General features: G+C 45.3%; 2 protein-coding genes across 4 annotated transcripts in view; one reads left to right on the forward strand and one right to left on the reverse strand.

Annotated features, from left to right (window-relative positions):
• Positions 1-21,344, reverse strand: part of CNPY1 (canopy FGF signaling regulator 1) — a 101,520-nt gene extending 80,176 nt beyond the window's left edge. Inside the window, exon 1 of the mRNA XM_075827397.1 lies at positions 21,245-21,344. The gene's annotated coding sequence lies outside the window, so the exon portion shown is untranslated. The remainder of the gene's footprint in view (positions 1-21,244) is intronic.
• The window catches only part of RBM33 (RNA binding motif protein 33), a 90,262-nt gene continuing 89,210 nt past the window's right edge, over positions 21,321-22,372 (forward strand). For all 3 annotated transcript variants that reach the window (XM_075827393.1, XM_075827395.1, XM_075827394.1), the window contains exon 1: positions 21,321-21,600. In XM_075827393.1, coding sequence (XP_075683508.1) covers positions 21,582-21,600 — 19 coding nt within the window. In that variant the 5' untranslated portion in view covers positions 21,321-21,581. The remainder of the gene's footprint in view (positions 21,601-22,372) is intronic.

Below are 22,372 nucleotides of genomic sequence, written 5' to 3' on the forward strand. Positions count from 1 at the left end.
TTCGTGATGCACACTGTCGGCGATAGTGTGCACCGGGAAGCCAGCTGTCCCTGACAGCTGACACTCCACTGTATGCTGATCAGCGGGTTATTTCCTCTGATTTAGGCAATTAACCCCTTAATTGCGGTGATCGATTGCAATTTCCGCATTTTAGTGGTTTCTAGCACATCGGCAGACCTCACAATGAAATCGTGAGGTTTGCAGATGGCTAGCATGGCGACCGGAGGCCAAGTAATGGCCTCCGTGTCTGCCATGTACGGAAGCCTATCAGGAGCAGCCTCCTGATAAACTTCCTGTCAGAGTGACAGGACGTCACTGCCGTTCGCGATGCACACTGTCGGTGACAGTGTGCATCGGGAACCGGGACGTCAGCTGTCCCCGACAGCTGACACTCCACTGCAAAGGTTAATTAATTTCTATTAAAAAAATAAATTACTATCACATGTGAGGTATTGTCATACTCGGGAGAGATTGCGTTACAAATTTAGGGCGACTTTTTCTCCTTTATCCCTTGTGAAAATGAAAAAAATTCAACATTTTAGTGGACAAAAATGTTTATATTCATTTTCACAGCCTAATTCTACTAAATTCTGCAAAAAACCTGTGTGGTATAAATGCTTACTGTACTCCTAGAAAAATTCCTTGAGGGGTGTAGTTTCCCAAATGGGGTGTTTCCACGGTTTTGTTCCCTCCAGGGCGTTGCAATCGCGACATGGCACTAAACACCAATCAAGCAAAATCTGCGCTCCAAAATCCAAATGGCGCTCCCTCCCTTCTGAGTCCAAACATCAGTTTATTACCACATATGGGGTATTTCCGTAATCGGGAGAAATTGTTTTACAAATGTTGTGGTGCATCTTCTTCTTTATTCCTTGTAAAAATTACACATTTCTATGTTTTTTCAGAAACAAATTTATTTTCATTTTCACAGACTAACTCCAAATATAGCAAAATACCTGTGGGGTCAAAATGCTAACTATACCCCTAGATAAATTCCTTGAGGGGGCTAGTTTTCAAAATGGGTTCACTTTTGGGGGGTTTCCACTGTTTTGGCACCACAAGACCTCCATAAACCCGACATGGTGCCTGAAATATAATCTAAAAATAAGCAGGCCCCAAAATCCTGTAGGTGCTCTTTTGCTTCTGAGGCCGGTGTTTCGGTCCATTAGGGCCACATGTGGGATATTCCTTAAAACTGCAGGACCTGGGCAATAAATATTGAGATGTGTTTCTCTGGTAAAACCTTCTGGGTTACAGATTTTTTTTTTTTTTATTACAAATGAATTTTGGCAAAAAAAAAAATAAATTACATTTGTAAATTTCCCCTCTACTTTTCTTTATTTCCTGTGAAACGCCTAAAGGGTTAAGAAACTTTCTGAATGCGGTTTTGAATACTTTGATGGGTGAAGTTTTTAAAATGGGGTGATTTATTGGGGTATTATAATATATAAGGCCCTCAAAACCACTTCACAACTAAACTCGTACCTGTAAAAATAGCCTTCTGAAATTTTCTTGAAAATGTGAGAAATTGCTGCTAAAGTTCTAAGCCTTGTAACGTCCTAGAAAAATAAAAGGACATTCGAAAAACAATGGAAACATAAAAAGTAGACATATGGGAAATGTTAACTAGTGACTATTTTGTGTGGTATTACTATCTGTTTTACAAGCAGAACATTTAAATTTAGAAAAATGCTAATTTTTGCAAATTTTCTCACAATTTTGGCGTTTTTCACGAATGAATATTGAATTTATCGACCAAATTTTTCCACTATCATAAAGTACAATATGTCACGAGAAAACAATCTCAGAATCGCTTGGATAGGTAAAAGCATTCCCAAGTTATTACCACATAAATTGACACGTCAGATTTGAAAAAAATCGGCTGTGCCACAAGGCCAAAACAGGCTGCGTCCTAAAGGATTAAAAAAATAAAAATAACAAAATAATAAATAAATAAAAGAAAAAGTCATTATTTTGCATTAAATACATTTTATTGCCCCTACACTAAATAAAAACAAAAAAAATACACATATTGGGTATCTAAACGACTGTAATAACCTGAAGAATTAATCTAATGGGTTATTTAGCGTTAAACGTGAATGGGATAAAAAATAAGTAAGGAAAATGATGCAGAGAATAGCTTTTTCTTATATTCACACCGTAAAAATAAATGTTTTCTACCTCCAAACTACGAAAAAAAACATAGGCCGCATACGGCCAAATCAATGAAAAAATAAAAAAGCTATGGCTGCTGAAATGCAGAGGTAAAAACTGAAAAATGTAGCTGGACATGAAGACCTTTTCAGGCCCTGTCAATGGGTTAAAGAGACTATCACCACAATATAAGTGCCCTATCTCCTACATAAGTAGATCGGCGCTATAATGTAGGTGACAGCAGTGTTTTTTATTTAGAAAAACAATCTATTTTTACCACTTTGAGCGATTTTTAGCTTTATGCTAATTCGTTTCTTAATGCCCAAGTGGGCGTGTTTTTACTTTAGACCAAGTGGGCATTGTACAGAGGAGTGTATGACGCTGACCAATCAGCGTCATACACTTCTCTCCATTCATTTACACTGCACTAGCTATACAGCTATATCGCTATGTGCAGCCACATAAACACACTATAACATTACTGCAGTGTCCTGATAATGAATATACATTACCTCCAGCCAGGATGTCATGTGTATTCAGAATCCGGACCACTTCTGTAGCGTCTCTGTGAGATTTCCAACAAGGCAAACGTAATCTCGTTTACATTGTAATCTTGCGAGATTACATTTGCCTTGTTGGAAATCTCACAGAGACGCTACAGAAGTGGTCAGGATTCTGAATACACATCACGTCCTGGCTGGAGGTAATGTATATTCATTATCAGGACACTGCAGTAATGTTATAGTGTGTGTATGTAGCTGCACAGAACGATATAGCAATATCGCTAGTGCAGTGTAAATGAATGGAGAGAAGTGTATGACGCTGATTGGTCAGCGTCATACACTCCTCTGTACAACGCCCACTTGGTCTAAAGTAAAAACACGCCTGTAGTGTCCATGGCCGCGGGCCGTCGGGTTCACTTACCTCCCGACGCCCGCAGCCATGGATCCGTGAGCGCTGGTCCCCGTCTCCCTCCTAGGAGACGCCAGCGCTCACTTCCGTTCCGTTCGGCTGTGTCCCGTAGGGTGCTCGCGCCCGGCCTTAAAGGGCCAGCGCGCGCAAATAGGAAATCGTCATCATCAACTGCCACGATTTCCTGGTCTATAAGAAGGCTCCTGGTCTTCTAATCCTTGCCTGAGCGTTGTTAGTTTTCCCAGTCTGTCTTGCAAATGGTCCCTTAGTGTTAGCCGTGCCTTGTTACCCGTTCCGGTTTCCTGTGCTGTGCCTTAGTATCTAGTCGTGCCACGTCCTGTGTCATCTGCCACATCCAGAGGAATCCGCCACGTCCGGAGGAATCCACCACGTCCTGTGTCATCTGCCACGTCCGGAGGAATCCACCACGTCCTGTGTCATCTGCCACGTCCGGAGGAATCCGGCACGTCCTGTGTCATCTGCCACGTCCGGAGGAATCCGCCACGTCCGGAGGAATCCGCAACGTCCTGTGTCTTCTGTCACGCCCGGAGGAGTCCGCCACGTCTGGCGCAACTTGCGGTTCCTGTGTCATCCGCCACATTTGGCGCCATCTGCTGCACCCATCTCATCTGTGCCAGAGTTGTGGCCACCATCTGGACTATTCAGGTACCCTTGTGCGGGACATTGTATTTCTGGGGCGTCCTGTTGTTTGGCCAGCTGCCTCCCCGCTGCGGCGGTACGGCCTAGTGGGTCCACTAACCCACTCCGTGACAGTACGCTCAGGCCATGGACCCAGCTGGTCAACCTGAGACTTTGACGACACAAGCCATGCTGGCCGAGATGGAGGATCTCCAGTCACGACAAGACCAGCTCCTCCTGTCGGTGAACGCCATAGCCCATCGGCTGCTTGCTCCAACCACAGTCATCACTGCACCCGTTCCTGCGGTTCCGCCTGCTACGCTTCCTGTCTGTACCGGTACCAACCCCGTTTCTTGCCGCTACCTCCACGCTATGACGGAGATCCGAGGTCCTGCAGGGGATTTTTGAATCAGTGCCTGATCCATTTCAGACTACATGCCAGGTCCTTCTGTTCGGATGACGTCAGGATCGCCTTCATCATCTCTCTCCTTACTGGCAAAGCCCTGGCATGGGCTAATCCTCTGTGGGACCAGAGACCCGGGACTTGCAGTGCTTCCTACAGTCCTTCCGCTCGATCTTTGAGGAACCTGGGATAGTTTCTTCGGCTGCTGCATTCTTGCTAACCCTACAACAGGGAGACCCCTCCGTGGGCAAGTATGCCATCCAGTTCCGTATCCTGGCTGCTGAATTGACCTGGAACAACGAGGCTTTGGCATTCTGGCAGGGACTGTCTTCAGGGATCAAGGACTAGCTGGCTGCTCGCGATCTGCCATCTACCCTGGACGATCTTATCTTACTCGCCTCCCGAGTTGACATGAGGATCCGGGAACGTTCCCAAGAGGTTCTCCGGGAGAGAGAACTTCCCAGGCTGGATTCTGCTGTCCCGCAATTCCCCTCAGTCATTCCACCAGAGGATTCGATGCAGAGGAATTATGTCAAGTTGTCTACCCAGGAGAGTCAACGCAGACGCACTTCTGGACTTTGTCTGTATTGCGGCCGTGGAGGCCATATTGTGCGCCTGTGTCCCCAGAAGCCAGAGAGACCCCCTTGCCTAGGATTGGTTGGAGTGACAACCCTAGGTGGAACGGAACCTAACAGAGCATTCGGTTCCAAAATGACTATTCCTGTGACCCTAGTATCCGGCAACAGGACGCATCAAGTCTCTGCCTATCTTGACTCTGGCTCTGCTGCAAATTTCATCCAGAAAGAGCTTAAGGATCATCTTCAGTTGCCCACAGTTCCCCTAGAGACGTCTTTGGCTGTTGCCTCAGTTAATGGGCTGCCTCTGCCTGATCCCATCATTTCTAAGACCAAGCCGTTGAAGCTCCAGGTTGGAGTCCTGCATTTCGAATTTCTTTCTTTCCTTGTTTTGCCCAAGGCCATCAACCCTGTTCTGCTGGGCCTGCCTGGGCTTCAACTACATGCCCCAGTCCTGGAATTCTGGAGAGGTTCTCCAATGGGGCTCCAAGTGCCATGGTCGTTGTCTGTTGCAGATCCATCCTGTCAAGCCTTCTCTGCCTCAGTCGTTGGCGGGACTGCCTTCCCAATTTGCTCAGTATGCAGATGTTTTCAGCAAAAGGGAGGCTGAGACGCTGCCTCCACATCGGACTTATGACTGCCCCATTGAACTTGTTCCTAATGCCTCTCTCCCCCGTGGACGGGTATATCCTCTCTCCTTGCCAGAGTCTCTATCTATGTCGGCCTATATCAAGGAGAATCTGGAGAGGGGTTTCATACGAAAGTCTTGTTCCCCGGCCGGGGCTGGATTCTTCTTCGTTAAAAAGGACGGATCCCTTCGTCTCTGCATTGACTACAGGGGCCTCAACCAGATCACAGTCAAGAACAAATACCCGTTGCCACTCATTTCTGAGCTGTTTCATCGCATACGAGGAGCCAAAATTTTTTATAAGCTAGACCTGCGGGGGGCTTACAATCTAGTCCGGATTCGCCGGGGTGATGAATGGAAGACGGCTTTTAACACCCGGGACGGGCACTACGAATACCTGGTGATGCCCTTCGGACTGTGTAATGCTCCCGCAGTGTTTCAGGAGTTCGTTAACGATATCTTCCGAGATCTACTCTATGTCTGTGTTGTTGCTTATCTCGATGATATTTTGATTTTCTCCCCAGATCAGATGACTCATCGGTGGCATGTCCGTCAGGTTCTACTACGATTAAGGGAGAATAATTTATATGCCAAGCTGGAGAAGTGCGTCTTTGAGAAGAGTTCTCTGCCCTTCCTGGGCTACATTATCTCGGATCAAGGCCTCAAGATGGATCCTGAGAAAGTGAAAGCTGTCCTGGAGTGGCCACGTCCTCAAGGCTTAAAGAGGCTCTGTCACCAGATTTTGCAACCCCTATCTGCTATTGCAGCAGATAGGCACTGCAATGTAGATTACAGTAACGTTTTTGTTTTTAAAAAACGAGCATTTTTGGCCAAGTTATGACCATTTTTGTATTTATGCAAATGAGGCTTGCAAAAGTACAACTGGGCGTGTTGAAAAGTAAAAGTACAACTGGGCGTGTATTATGTGCGTACATCGGGGCGTTTTTACTTCTTTTACTAGCTGGGCGTTCTGACGAGAAGTATCATCCACTTCTCTTCAGAACGCCCAGCTTCTGGCAGATCACGCTGTGACGTCACTTCCCCAGGTCCTGCATCGTGTCAGACGAGCGAGGACACATCGGCACCAGAGGCTACAGATGATTCTGCAGCAGCATCAGCGTTTGCAGGTAAGTAGCTACATCGACTTACCTGCAAACGCTGATGCTGCTGCAGAATCATCTGTAGCCTCTGGTGCCGATGTGTCCTCGCTCGTCTGACACGATGCAGGACCTGGGGAAGTGACGTCACAGCGTGATCTGCCAGAAGCTGGGCGTTGTGAAGAGAAGTGGATGATACTTCTCGTCAGAACGCCCAGCTAGTAAAAGTAGTAAAAACGCCCCGATCTACGCACATAATACACGCCCAGTTGTACTTTTACTTTTTAACACGCCCAGTTGTACTTTTGCAAGCCTCATTTGCATAAATACAAAAATGGTCATAACTTGGCCAAAAATGCTCGTTTTTTAAAAATAAAAACGTTACTGTAATCTACATTGCAGCGCCGATCTGCTGCAATAGCAGATAGGGGTTGCAAAATCTGGTGACAGAGTCTCTTTAAGGGCCATACAGCGGTTCCTGGGATTCGCCAATTTCTACCGGCAGTTTATTCCTAACTTCTCTTCTCTGACGGCCCCCATCTCGTCCCTTATCAAGAAGGGTGTGAACGCCAAAGTGTGGACTCCAGAGGCAGAGTCCGCATTTATTAGCCTCAAGAGAGCCTTCACTTCAGCCTCGATCCTCCATCATCCTGACGTATCTCTGCAGTTCTCTCTGGAAGTGGACGCTTCCTGTTGGTGCAGGTGCACTTCTGTTCCAGAGGAGCTCCAAAGGAAATGTAGTGGTATGTGGCTACTACTCAAGATGGTTTTCTTCTGCGGAGCGCAATTACTCCATTGGAGATCGGGAGCTACTGGCCATCAAATTGGCCCTAGAGGAGTGGAGACATCTTCTAGAGGGCGCTGCTCATCCCATCCTGACCTTCACCGACCACAAGAACCTCACCTACCTTCAGTATGCAAAACGACTGAATCCCCGTCAAGCCAGGTGGTCGCTGTTTTTCACCTGTCTCCAATTTCTGCTCCACTACCGTCCCGCGGACAAGATTGTGAGGGCCGATGCCCTGTCCAGATCGTTTGAGACGGAAGACACGGTGGAGTCCATTCAGACTATCATAGACCCGTCCTGCGTTGTCACCGCTTATCCTCTGCAGATTAGAGACATCCCTCCTTGGAGGACGTTTGTTCGGTTGGCAGACAGGAGAAGAATTCTCCGCTGGGGACACAGTTCTAAACTGGCTGGTGTCCGTAAAACCCGAGACCTGATTGCTCGTCACTTCTGGTGGCCCACGCTACCTAAAGATGTTCTGGACTTTATCTCTGCTTGCACGGTGTGTGCCTCTAACAAAGTGACTCACTCCAAGCCTGCCGGCCTGCTTCAACCTCTGCCTGTACCCAGTGCCCCCTGGCAGCACATTGCAATGGACTTAGTCACAGACCTTCCTCCCTCAGCAGGATGCACCACCATCTCGGTGGTGGTGGACCGGTTCTCTAAGATGGCACATTTTATCCCACTGACCGAGCTACCTTCTGCTCCTCGTCTGGCGAGTCTCTTCATTCCACACATCTTTCGCTTGCATGGCCTGCCTCTTCACATCGTGTCAGATCGGGCTGTTCAGTTTACGTCAAAGTTCTGGAGAGCCCTCTGTAAACTCCTGGATGTGAGTTTGGACTTTTCCTCAGCCTATCACCCCCAGTGCAATGGGCAAGTTGAAAGGATGAACCAGATCATGGAGAATTATCTCGGCCACTTCATCTCTTCACAGCACGATAACTGGGTACAGCTTCTTCCATGGGCCGAGTTTTCATACAACAACCACACAAGTGAGTCCACCACCTCCACTCCGTTTCACATAGTGTACAGTCAACATCCCAGAGTTCCTCTTCCAGTGTCGACTTCATCTCAGGTACCCGCTGCTGACTCTGCATATGGGGACTTCCTGCAAATCTGGCAACAGACTCGGTCCTCTATTTTGCTGGCGGTAGATCGCATGAAGCGAAAGGCGGATACTAGGAGAAGAGAGCCGCCTCAGTATCTTCCAGGGACTAAAGTTTGGCAGTCCTCTCGGAACATTCGCTTGAGGGTGCCTTCATACAAGTTTGCTCCCAGGTTCCTTGGTCCTTTCGAGATCCTGCAACAGATCAACCATGTCTCCTATAAGCTGCGGCTGCCTCCTACCCCCAGAATCCCTAACTCCTTCCATGTGTCCCTCCTGAAACCAGTGGTCCTGAACCGCTACAGCAAGACTTCTAGTTCCACAGTTGCCCCCAGCGGTCCTTCTGATGTATTCGAGGTAAAAGAGATCCTGGACTGCAAAAGGGTAGGAGGAAGGACTTTCTATTTGGTGGACTGGAGAGGGTTTGGTCCCGAGGAGAGGTCCTGGGAGCCAGAAGAGAACCTCAGCGCTCCTGCTCTTATTAAAAAATTCCTCTCTCGCTCTGGCCCCAAGAAGAGGGGGCGTAAGAGGGGGGATACTGTAGCGTCCATGACCGCGGGCCGTCGGGTTCACTCACCTCCCGATACCCGCAGCCATGGATTCGTGAGCGTTGGTCCCAGTCTCCCTCCTAGAAGACGCCAGCGCTCACTTCCGCTCCGTTCGGCTGTGTTTCGTAGGGAGCGCGCGCACGCTCGCGCCCGGTCTTAAAGGGCCAGCGCGCGCAAATAGGAAATAGTCATCATCATCAACTGCCACGATTTCCTGGTCTATAAGAAGGCTCCTGGCCTTCTAATCCTTGCCTGAGCGTTGTTAGTTTTCCCAGTCTGTCTTGCAAATGGTCCCTTAGTGTTACCCATGCCTTGTTACCCGTTCCTGTTTCCCGTGCTGTGCCTTAGTATCTAGTCGTGCCACGTCCTGTGTCATCTGCCACGTCCGGAGGAATCCCCCACGTCCTGTGTCATCTGCCACGTCCGGACGAATCCGCCACGTCCGGAGGAATCCGCAACGTCCTGTGTCTTCTGCCACGCCCGGAGGAGTCCGCCACGTCTGGCACAACTTGCGGCTCCTGTGTCATCCGCCACATTTGGCGCCATCTGCTGCACCCACCTCATCTGTGCCAGAGCTGTGGCCACCATCTGGACTATTCAGGTACCCTTGTGCGGGACTTTGTATTTCTGGGGTGTCCTGTTTGGCCAGCTGCCTCCCCGCTGCGGCGGTACGGCCTAGTGGGTCCACTAACCTGTGACAACGCCCAGTTGGGCATTAAGAAACTCATTAGCATAAAGCTCAAAATCGCTCATAAAGTGGTAAAAATAGATCGTTTTTCGAAATAAAAATCACTGCTGTCACCTACATTACAGCACCCATCTTCTTATATAGGAGATAGGGCACTTATAATGTGGTGACAGAGCCTCTTTAAGTCACAACTATAGACAAACACAATCCAACTAAACTAATAACACACAACAGTTGTACTGCTCATATCTTTTATTGAGCACATTGAGTAAACATCCACACCACAGGGAGAAAAAGTAAGTGAACCCTTGAATGTAATAACCTGTAGATTTCCCTTTAGAAGCAAACACCTCCCCGATGTTTCCTGTAGCTGCAAATAACATTTACACAACAATGAGAAGGAATTTTGCTTAGGAGTTTTCGTTTATCAATATTTCTGGGACGCCTTGTACGCACAGCCCTCTTCAGGTCATGCCACAGCAACTCGATATCAGACTTGGCCATTCCAAAATACAAATCTTTTCTCAACCATTTTGTTTTAGATGATTTGTGTGCTTTAGGTCATTGTCTTGTTTACTCACCCAACGTCTCTTCAGCTTGTGGTTATGAACTGTTGTCCTTACGTTCTCCTGCACAATGTTTTGCTACACTATTGAATTCATTGTTCCAGCAATGGTCGCAAGGCGTCCGAGGCAGATCCAAACCATGATGCTCCCTAGACCATGCTTCACCACTGGAATGAGGTTTTTGTGTTCTTTTTCTCCCAACATAGCGTTGTTCATTTGTGCTAAAAATTTCCTCTTTTGTCTCATCTATCCATAGAACAAATGCCCTTAAAAATTGTGCAACATCCAGGTGGTCTCGGACAAACTTGAGATGGGCCCCAATGTTTTATTTTACAGTAGCAGCTTCCTCCGTGGTGTCCTTCCATGAACACCATTCTTGTTCAGTGTTTCTCTAATAGTGGACACATCAATAGAGTTTTGCAGTTTGTAGAGTCTTCACTAGGTTTTTTTGCTGTTACCCTTTGGTTCTCGCACCTCTATTAGGATTGCCCATTGTGCTCTTAACATGACTAGGGAGAGTAGCAACAGTCCTAAAATGTCTACATTTGTAGAGAGTGGCCCATGTTTACTCATGTTATCGCATAGTTAAAATGCGCCAAATTTATCACAGTGGTGCATGCTGCATGATAAATTTGGCGCATCTTGCATGACCTGTTAAGATACATTTCTCTTCCTTATACCACTTTTGATTTTGCTTATTTTGTGCCATTTTTTGTCGAACCTTGGTGCATTATAAGCCACGCCTCTTTTCTGCTAAGCCATACCCTCTTTTCTGAACACTTTATAAAGTGTCTTGTAAGGTGTAAGCTTCAAAATTGAGCCAAACTGCCAATGTGCAACAAAATTTGGTGCATTTTTCGACACTTTCTAGACCCAGTAGTAAATTTGCCCCAATTGGTCTTACCGTGGATTGCTGTACACCCAGGTCATTAGCAATGCTTTTGTAGACTTTTCCAACTTAATGTGTCTCTAAAGTAAGTCTTCTGAAAGTTGTTTGCCTCGAGCATTGACACTAACCAATCTTTTTAGAGAAGAACAGATTTGTCAGTAACCAGGCTTTGTGTGCCTTTATTTAATGAGTAAAGCACCTGTGTAATCCACACTTCTAATCTCATCTCCTTAAGGCCTGATTCACACGAGCGTGGGTGTTTTGCGCGCGCAAAAGGCACTTGACAGCTCCATGTGTCAGCCCCGTATTATGCGCGGCTGCGTGATTTTCGTGCAGCCGCCATCATTATGACACTCCCTTTCGATGTTTGTAAACAGAAAAGCACGTGGTGCTTTTCTGTTTTCATTCATCCTTTTCACAGCTGTTGCGCGAATCACACGCGTCCCACGGAAGTGCTTCCGTGTGGCATGCTTGATTTTCACGCATCCATTGAATTCAATGGGTGCGTGATGCGCGAAATACGCTCAAAGAACGGATATGTTGTGAGTTTTTCGCAGAAGACGCACGCTGCGGAAAAATCACGCACCTGTCTGAACGGCCCCATAGACTAACATAGGTCCGTGCGACGCACGTGAAAATCACGCGCGTTGCACGAACGTATATCCCGTTCATCTGAATAAGCCCTTACTGAAACAACTTTTTGCCAATTAGCCCTTGGAGAAGTCATTAACACAGTGGTTCACATGTCGCAGTTAAAATGTTTTTTTTTTTTTGCTACCCTAAGGACAGGCCATCAATTTTTAAATCCTGGATAACCCCTGTAATGTGACACAGCATATCATTAGTTTTACTATAATGTAGCAAACGATTTTAAGGTATCTAGTCTGGAGTCTCAATTCATTTTGCTGTCCGAATTTAGGTCCGTTCTGGAATGTAAAATTACCGATCAGAATACCCCTTTAGGATATATACAGTTTGGTAGAAGAGGGGGTCACACGTGACCCATTGTGCATTAGAATCTGATCTGCTGCAGTCACAAAGGAAGGATATCCATCTAATATCGATCCAATATCTCATATCCATCTATCTCTTTTTATCTTATGAATAATAATCTGTTATTCATTGTATATGATATGAACATTGTGTAAAAGACTAAATTCTGCTTCTGTGAAAGGCTTCAGCTTCCACACATCTAGATACAAATGATAGCATCGGAGCTGAGCTACAACATTTGACACAATCTCTTTGTACAACATTTTCGAAGGGGTCAACCTCAAATCAGTCTTTGAGCAGTTAAATATCCCCCATGGGGTATGTCCATCTTGTCAGTGTTTATATACTGTGCTCATAAAAGATGACAGTATATTAGACTTTTATTAGAGCTCTCTAGACAGTTACCGGAAATTTAAATGCCTTATTGGACAGGACAATCCGGCAGAGTTTTCTATTAACTCAGGAGTTGTTCTATCTGTCATGTATTACAGCCAAAAATAGGATCCCAGAAGGATAGAGACCTTCGTATATAGGATTTTGCCACTTTTCATAATCTCATGTCATAGCCTGTCTGCGGGTCCCTGTATACACCTGTGGAAGTTTACTTTATTAGGGGTATTGAGACTTGTTGTCAGGCTTCAAGCAGCCAATAAGAGAATTTTTATACTTCTTCTCCACACTATACTTGTCAGCCCCATTCTCAGAATAGATTTCAGCTTTGTCTCCTGGGGCTGCTTTTCTTTATGTTGGTACTGTACCAAACAAATCAATTACCTTCCAGAAATCTATGGCACTAAATAAACTATGCCTGATCCGCATTACACATAAATATATATTTATACATCTAGAAATACATATAATCAGGCCTGGACCAAGCTAAAAAAAAAATAAAAGCCAACAAGAAAACGGTCTGGTCTCAGGAGCTGAATTACTGCAAGGATTTACATCTGCATATTGTCACAAGCTTCAATGCAATATATCGGCAGCTAGCCCTCAAACCATTCACACGCATTGTATTGTATTGTATTTTTCTGTGTATTTTTCAACCCCAGCAATGGTGCAAGCCAAGTGCCCCATGATAAGCAGTGTCAGCATTGTGCTGAAATTGTTTTATTAAAGGGGGATGTCGGGACATTTTTTATTGATGGCCGATCCTTAACATAGGTCATTAACATGAGATCGGTGGAGGTCTGACTCCAGGGACCACCGCCAACCAGCTGACTGAAGGGGCCACGTCATTCGTCACCGCAGCCTCATCAGTGTTTACCAGGCACAGAATCGTACAAATCGGTCGCGGCTGCGCCTGGGATTGCAGCTCAGTCCAACTCACTTCAATAGGACCGAAACTGAAATACCAGTCACAGCTGTTACAGATGTGCATGGCACTGTGCCTGTAAACTAGGAAAAGGCTGCTGCGAAGAACGCCGCAGCCCCTTCAATCTGCTGATCGGCGGGGGTCTCGGGAGTCAGACCTGCACCAGTCTGATATAGATGACCTATCCTAAGGATAGGCCATCAGTAAAAAAATATGTCTGGACAACACTCTTATGGGGTTGTCCCAAGATTAAACATTAGCTCCTAACCACAGGAAGGGTGATAAAATGCTGATCAGTGGGGGTCCGACCGCTGTGACCCCCACCGATCACAAGAAAGGGTGTCCCATTTCTCCGAATGGAGCATCAGATCGCGGTTGCGCTCTGCTGCTCCATTCATTCTCTATGGGACTGCTGGAGATAGCCGAATACAGCCCTCGGCTATCTCCGGCAGTCTCATAGGCAGTTAATGGAGCAGCAGTGCGACCTGCCCCTTTAGTTCATTCGGGGGAACGGGATCCCTGTTTTCGTGATCGGTTGGGGTCCCAGCGGTCAGACCCCCAGCGATAAGCACGTTATCACCTATCCTGTGGTTAGGAGATAACTTTTAATCTTGAAACAACCCCTTTATGTAAGGATCTGTTCACATTTGCGTTGGAGGCTCTGTTCAAACCCTTCGTCGCAAATTCCATCAAATTTGACAAGAAAAAACAGTGCAGCATGAAGCTTTTTTCTTTTTCTGCAAAATAACGAACACCATGACAGAACCTGACGGACACCATTATAAGTCAACAGGGTTCGTCAGGCGCAATTAGTGTCTGTTGTGTGACGAATCCTTCACAGCTTGTATTTCATTTTTCTGCTCCTATGACGGAAGAGAAAAACTTAATTTACAACGCAGATATGAACTAAATAAATCCAAAACCCTGAGCCATAATTTATCTCTTTGTAGGAGTTCAAGTTCCTCTATTTGTAATACAAAACTCCAAAACTTGTTTCCCTTCCCATAATAATCGCGACATTCGCCGTATATATAAGGATGAAGTTGAATGGGAAAGATGCCGGTGTCGGCACTTTACTGCAACGGGCAGGATCGTAGATTACCACGATCCCGCTTCTTTAACCCCTTAGATGCCACGGTCAATAGTGACCGTGGCACCTAAGCTGTTAGAAAGAAGGGACGGCCCCCTCCGACAGGTATTTGCCCGGTGACGTGGTGTGCCGACGTTTGTTATGTCAACCTGGAGTCCCAATGAAAGCCGCCAATTCTGCCATGTTTCTGGTCCTATTAAGGAGCCGGTAACAAACAGAATATACTGCAATACATTAGCATTGCAGTGTATTGTACCAGCGATTCAACTGATAAAAATAGAAAAAAGTAAAAATTAGTTAAATAAAGTTATACATACACATACATATATATATATATATATACACACACACACACACACACACACACACACACACACACACACACACACACACACACACACACACACACACACACACACCATTATAAAGTAAAAAAAAAACAAAAAACTTCTCCCCCAAAAGGAATGAGAAAAAATGTTCAAAAATACAACTGGTATTGCGGTGTTCTGCAAAAGTCGGAACTATTACATTATAAAATTATTTAACTCAAAAATTAAAACGCCAGAATCGCAGGTTATTGCTCACCATCTCCCACAAAAAAAGGATAAGTGATCAAAAAGTTGTATATACCCTAAAATGGTACAAATAACAACTAAAGCTCGACCCGCAAAAAACAAGCCCTTATAGCACTCAATCGACGGAAAACGAAAAAAGTTATGGCTCTCAGAATGTGGCGACACAAAACTAATTTTGTTTTTAACAATTATTTTTTTCCTTATAAAAGTAGTAAAATATAAAAAAAAAAATTTGATATCACCGTAATCGCCTTCACCCGCAGAATAAAATAACATTTTGTTTTTACCGCTCGGTAAACGCCGTAATAATGAAACTTTTATATGATACAATAAATGGTGCGCTGAAAAACTACAACTCGTTCTGCAAAAAAACACACCCTCATACGGCAATATTGACAGAAAATTAAAAAAGTTCTGTCTTTTGGAAGGTGGGGAGGAAAAAACGAAGATAAGGAAAAGAAAAACAGCTGCAGTTAAAGGGGTTTTCCACCTTCTGACAACCTATCCATCTATTCAAGTGAATAGGAGCAGAGCTGCAGTTCGGCCGCTATGCTATGTATGGAGCCAACTGCTTCCGGCTCGGTACATAGCATTATGTGCCATAACATCCGGTGTCCGCAGGCCGCCGAAGCAGCTGATCGGAGCGGGGTCTGGTTGTCGGACCCGCACCGTTGATATACTGATGACCTATCCGGTGGATAGGTTATCAGAAGGTGAAATCCCCTTTAAATAATAAAATTTTAGCTGCTGTGAAGCCCCCACTAGGGGGGAGCGCTCTGCATACATATTTATACAGTTTCCAAGTCAATGGGCGCAATATAAAATACATAGGCAGGCCGCCAGTATTGTATTATTTAAAAGCTATGTACACTAGTAGTCAGTATAATTTTCTAGTTGCCAAGGTGACCTGGGCAACTATGAAATTGGCGCGTACTGGGTTTTGCTCCCTACTCTTTTAAGAATTCAGGGGCCAAGTGTTTTCAAGACTGTATAGGGAGAGATCTGCGACCACAGGGAGAGGGGCAAGGGCGAGCAGAAAGTAGCATCCCATCAGACACGTCCCCTAACCCGGCAATTCACACTGGTCATGCACCATGGATATCAGTGGAATCACACAGAGCTTTGTGAAAAAACGTATGGCCCTGTCACTATCATATAAAACTGGTTTCAAAAGGGCTGTCTCAGCATGACAACCCCTTGTTATAAAGAAGCCGTGCACACTCTCATTATAATAGTTTTTAACTGCAAGTGGAGGTACACTTTAACCCCCTCCTGACCACACCACGTAAATTAACAGGCTAAGGGACTGGTCCTTGTGACTGCATCGTTAATGTACGTGCTTTCTTTGATGGTACTGTGCGCTCCTGCCTGCCGTGCCATTGGCAGGATCGGGCGGTCACACTGTTAAATGCCGCGGTCAATAGCAACCGCCGCATTTAAATGACTAAAAAACAGGGGGGTGGCCCCCTGTAACGTTCCAACCCCGCAATCGCAGGGTGCCGTTGGTTGCTATGGCAGCCTGGGGGCCTGATGAAGGCCTCCAGGTCCGCCATCTTTGTACTTCTATGAAGCCCGGCCTCTAGAAGGGCTTCTTAGGAGAGTGTCAGTATCACGATATACTGCAGTACATTAGTATTGCAGTATACCATGCAAGTGATCCAACGATCGCTGGTTCAAGTCCCCTAGGGGTACAAGTAAAAAACAGTCAAATAAAAAAAAAAAAACTTTGCACATTTTCCCTCAAGAACAATGTAAAAAAATACAAAAATTAACATAACTGGTATCAACTTACAATATGCAACAAAACTGAAACAATATGCAGGTAAAAACCACACCGGATCATGCGTTTTTTGGTGCGGTTTTTACGTTTGACAGTGTAAATAGCTGCGTTTTCATGCTGCAGGTTTTGCTGTGTATTTCTTCAGTACTAAGAGATAGAATTCGCGGGCATAATCACAACATAAATTGACATGCTGTGGTTCCGAATATACGCCCCGCGGGTCAATTTAAGTTCAGAAAAAAACTACAGCGTGGACATGACATTTTTGGAAATCTCATTGACTTTGCTGGTACTGTACTACGCTGTGTTTTTGCAACACGCGAATAGGCGCAGCAAAATCGCACGTAATATGCAACGTGTGCATTCGGCCTTACAATATATCATTATTTAGTCCGCACGGTGAATGTCGTAAAAAATAAAAATCGCCAGTATCGCTGATTTTGGTCACTTCATCTCCCACAAAAAAATGGAATAAAAAGTAATCAAAAATTCTCATGTACCCCAAATAGAAACTACAGCTCGCCCCGCAAAAAATAAGCCCTCATACCGCTTAATCGACGGAAAAATAAAAAAAAGTTATGGCTCTCAGAATGTGGTGACAAAACGAAAATTTTATTTTTAACAATCCCTTTTCTCCTTGTAAAAGTAGTAAAACATAAAAAAAACTATATAAATTTTGGATCACCGTAATCGCATTGACCTGCTGAATAAAATAAACATGCCGTATTTACCGCACGGTGAACGCCGTAAAAATAAAACTCCCCCAAGAATTGAGAAATCGCTGTTTTTTTTCCTATTCCACCAAATATTTTTTTCCCAGTTTCCCACTATATTATAAGGTACTATAAATGGTGCCGTGAAAGTCCACAACTAGTCCTGCACAAAACAAGCCGGCATATGTCAACATTGATGAAAAAATTAAAAAGTTATGGCTTTTGGAAAGTGGAGAAGAACGAACGAAAGTGAAAAAACGAAAAATGGCTGAAACTTGTGATAGATTACAGGTGGATCCTGCGTGTCAGAGACACAGGATCCGCCGTCACTAAACCCGTCAGGTCCGCGGGAGTGACAGATTCAGAGAATAGCGCTAGATACAGCTGCTCTGTATAGAGAATACAGAGCAGATGTATCTAAAAAAGTAAAACTAATTTTTATTAAAAAGCATTTACAAAGTTACACAACAAAAAAAAAATGATAAAAAAAATGTTGCCTTTCAAAAGTTTAGGCTTCGTTCACATCTGCCCTGACAGACACAGACGGAAACCATAGGTTTGTTTCCATCACCATTGATTTCAATGGTGACGGATCCGGTGCCAATGGTTTCCGTTTGTCTCCGTTGTGCAAGGGTTCCATCGTTTTGACTGAATCAATAGTGTAGTCGACTACGCTATTGATTCAGTCAAAACGATGGAACCCTTGCACAACGGAGACAAACGGAAACCATTGGCACCGTATCCGTCACCATTGAAATCAATGGTGATGGAAACAAACCTATGGTTTCCGTCTGTGTCTGTCAGGGCTCCGTTCCGACGCAAAGCTCCGACGGAACGGAGCCCCAGCGCAGATGTGAACGAAGCCTTACATAGCCTTTAATGGGGAAAAAGCCAAAAGTACAAAAGGTCAGAGATCTCATGAAAAGAGCAGCCAATATCATTAAAAAAGGCATAACTTTAAAGAGGCTCTGTCACCACATTATAAGTGGCCTATATTGTACATGATGTGATCGGCGCTGTAATGTAGATTACAGCAGTGTTTTTTTTATTTAGAAAAACGATCATTTTTGGACGGAGTTATGAACTATATTCGCTTTATGCTAATGCGTTTCTTAATGGACAACTGGGCGTGTTTTACTATATGGCCAAGAAGGAGTTATACAGAGGAGTGTATGACGCTGACCAATCAGCGTCATAAACTTCTCTCCATTCATTTACACAGCACATAGCGATACAACTATATCACTATGTGCAGTCACATAAACACACTATAACGTTACTCATGTGTCATGACAATAAATATACATTACCTCCAGCCAGGACGGGATGTATATTCAGAATCCTGTCACTTCTGTAGCATCTCTGTGATATTTACAGCAAGGCAAGCGTAATCTCGCAAGATTACGATGTAACCTGTCATTTCAAACGAGATTACGCTTGCCTTGCTGTAAATATCACAGAGAAGTGCAGAGAAGTGGTCAGGAGTCTGAATACACATCATGTCCTGGCTGGAGGTAATGTATATTCATTGTCAGGACACTGTAGTAATGTTATAGTGTGTGTATCTGGCTGCACATAGTGATATAGCTATATCGCTAGTGCTGTATAAATGGAGAGAAGTGTATGTCACTGATTGGTGAGTGTCATACACTCCTCTGTACAACGCCCACTTGGTCAAAAGTAAAACACGCCCAGTTTTCCATTAAGAAACTCATTAGCATAAAGCTAATATAGGTCATAACTCCGTCAAAAATGATCGTTTTTCTAAATAAAAAAACACTGCTGTAATCCACATTACAGCGCCGATCACATCATGTACAAGATAGGCCACTTATGTGGTGACAGAGCCTCTTTAAAGGGTTATTCACAACGAAAGGCCCTTTTACACTGGGCGATTATCGGGCAGACAAGCGTTCATAGAACGCTCGTTGCCGACTGTGCTCGATCATCTGCTGGTCGTATCGTTTTCAAAAAGTGAAATATTATCGTTGTCGGCAGCATATCTTGCTGTGTAAACAGGGAGACGCGCTGCCGACATAATAATGGATGGGGACGAGCGATCAGAGTAACGACCGCTCGTCCCCATCCAAAGCTTCGTGTGACAGGAACAAACGAGCGACGATCAACAATGTCTCGTTGAGCGGCGCTCGCTGCATCGGCAGGTGTAAAAGGCCCTTAAGGCCCCATGCAAACGACCGTATTTTTCATCCATAATTACGGACCCATTCATTTCTATGGGCTACGGGCACCTTTCCGTATTTTTACGACTGGGTGTCCACGCCCTAGAAATGATAGAACATGTCCTTTTTTTTGTCCGTAATTACGGCACGGACTGCCCATAGAAGTCTAGGGGCACTTCCGTAATTACAGACTGCTACGGATGTGCATCTATAGCCGTGCGTAATTACAGAAGCATTGCTATGCGACGCCAAGGGATTACCATAGATTCCTCAGTTTTTTGTGGATCCGTAAATACGGATACATTATGGACGCACTACGGACTGTATTCACGGACACCCTTCTTTATATGCAGATTAACGGATCCGTATTTACGGACAATATTTACAGATGGAGGAAAAATACGGTTGTGTGCACGGGGCCTTAGACATTTATAGAATATCCAGAGGATATGCCATAAATGTCTTATAGATGCGGGTCCCAGCTCTGTGACCCGCACCTAAATAAAAAACGGGGTCATCCAACCGCCATCTCTGTTGGTGCGGTGCCTGTAAGCTTCCGATTCCAGGCGGGGACTATTGGAGAGCGGGCATGTGCGCGGATCTCTCCATTCTGCTTTACGGGAGTGACAGAAACCCTTGAGTGGAGCTCGCTCGGCATCTATCAGACATTTATAGCGTATTCTGGGGATAAGCCATAAATGTTTAAGCTCCTGGGCCCCCCCAACTATCACGTCACTCATTGTACTGGTCTCCTTACATAAGGCCCCCTCAGGCTCCAGGACCTCTGCCCCCCCCCCCTGTATTACACCCCTGTTCACACTTCTGTATATATGCGCTGTCCTCAGGACCGGTATATGACATGATAATGATATGGGGGCAGATATTTCACAACTTTCTCTCAGTAATACCACTGAAGGACAATCCGACAGAAAATAAATATTGTACTGAATTTCTAAACGGACGTAGGTAGAGATCTGTATGTTGGTCTCACCCCCCCCCCCCCGTCCCCCTTTCTCTAACTATTGTATTTCATGTCTTACGGAAATGCGATATGTCGACTGTGTTCACAATGCTACTTTCTATTGACCTGCGAGCCGATGTCTGCGCTTTTTCATGTTTGCGCTTTATTATCGCATGCTTAATATTCAAAATGGAGAATTTATTTAAAAAAAAAAAAACAGACGTAGAGAACAGGACAGAGAATTTACAACAACCTTGAGATGTTCTCGCTGTTTTGTTACTTATAGCCATGCCCTAAAGTGGTTGTCACCCAGCTTTCCCAGTGTCCTGAATGGTAAATCCTATTGGAATATAAGGGACGTATCAGAGCATAACCAGGCAACTTTTCATTCACAGGTCTTGGGAAGCGAAGTGACAACCACTGTAGAGTAGTAGTGGATGCCATAGTGGTGGTCACCCAGCTTTCCCAGGAAGAGATACAAAAAACCGCAGCTGTATAATAAAGAACACAAGAGACCTATATTTAGTAGAAATCATGGACTGTCTAGCTTTGTGGTGACTTCTAAACCAGACCACATTACATATAAGAAGACACACTAGAAGCCGGAACATGACGCGTCTCCGCCCGCCTGCCCTCTACTCACTTGTCGGTTGTCTCAGATACGTCGTGCGCGTCCCCGGGCTGAATAACGGCCACGAGCATGCGCGGTCACGTTTCCTACGTCTTCTCCGCCGTGAATGCTCCTGAGCCCCGCCCCTAGTCCAGTCCCTCTCAGGCTGTGTTGTCACCTACCTAATTCTACCCACAATGCATGGCGGGACCGGAGAGCGGTCGCAGACGGCGGCCATGTTGTGATTACTGTTTGTTCTCCCGCACCCTATCTTACCCCGTCTGGGATTCTGACCGAGGCCGGGGGACACCGCGCTAGCCGAGGATCTGGTGATAAATCGTCTATGTGAAAGGGAAGAATCCGGAGCAACATGGCCGCTATGCTGGAAGGTACCGATCATAGTAATGCTCCTCATACTGACGCACAGGCCTGGACATAGGCCTAGGGGATCTTGTGTCAGGGAATAACATTTAGGCCTCGTAAGCGGCACCCACCCTGCCGTGCTTCTAGTCATATCAATGTGATTACATCTTCACTTGTCCACCATGCTGATTGGTTCCTCTCTATAGGAGATATATATATATATATATATATATATACACACATTTTTTTCTGGAAGCTGCTATGATATAAAATAACAAATATGTCCCTATTCACACTTACAAATCTGGTGCCGCTGGGGTTCTCACCGCAGGCGCAGCCGGTATTTACATCAGGGGGCCGGTAAAAGGGAAATATTTTCAAGTGCTGGTAATTTTGTATGATGACTGCTGTGTTTGCCTTAAAGTTTTTGTTGCAGATTCCCTCAAATTTGGCGCACAGAATAGCGCAGCGTGCAGCTCTATTTTGTCCGGCAGAAACCCGGTGTAACCATATACGTCAGTGGGTGCTGTTGGTTTCTGTCGTTCAATGGATTTGGAGCTTCCAATTTTCTGTTCCTTTGATGGAATAGAAAAACGCAAAAGTGAGCGCAGGTGTGAACAGAGAAACGTCAGGACTAAGTGAAGTGTGGGATTGCAGCAGAGAGACCTTCGCATTCAGTAGGCGGACATGTTTACACGGACTGGGCGGAGGAGGAAGGTGACGGAGTTTCGGTCTTGTCTGAGGCTCCCAGACCCTCGCAGTGTGAAGTCCCCTCCACCGCACCCACTTTATACCCAA

The sequence above is a fragment of the Rhinoderma darwinii genome, chromosome 5 (assembly GCF_050947455.1).
Source record: "Rhinoderma darwinii isolate aRhiDar2 chromosome 5, aRhiDar2.hap1, whole genome shotgun sequence".
NCBI lineage: Eukaryota > Metazoa > Chordata > Amphibia > Anura > Rhinodermatidae > Rhinoderma > Rhinoderma darwinii.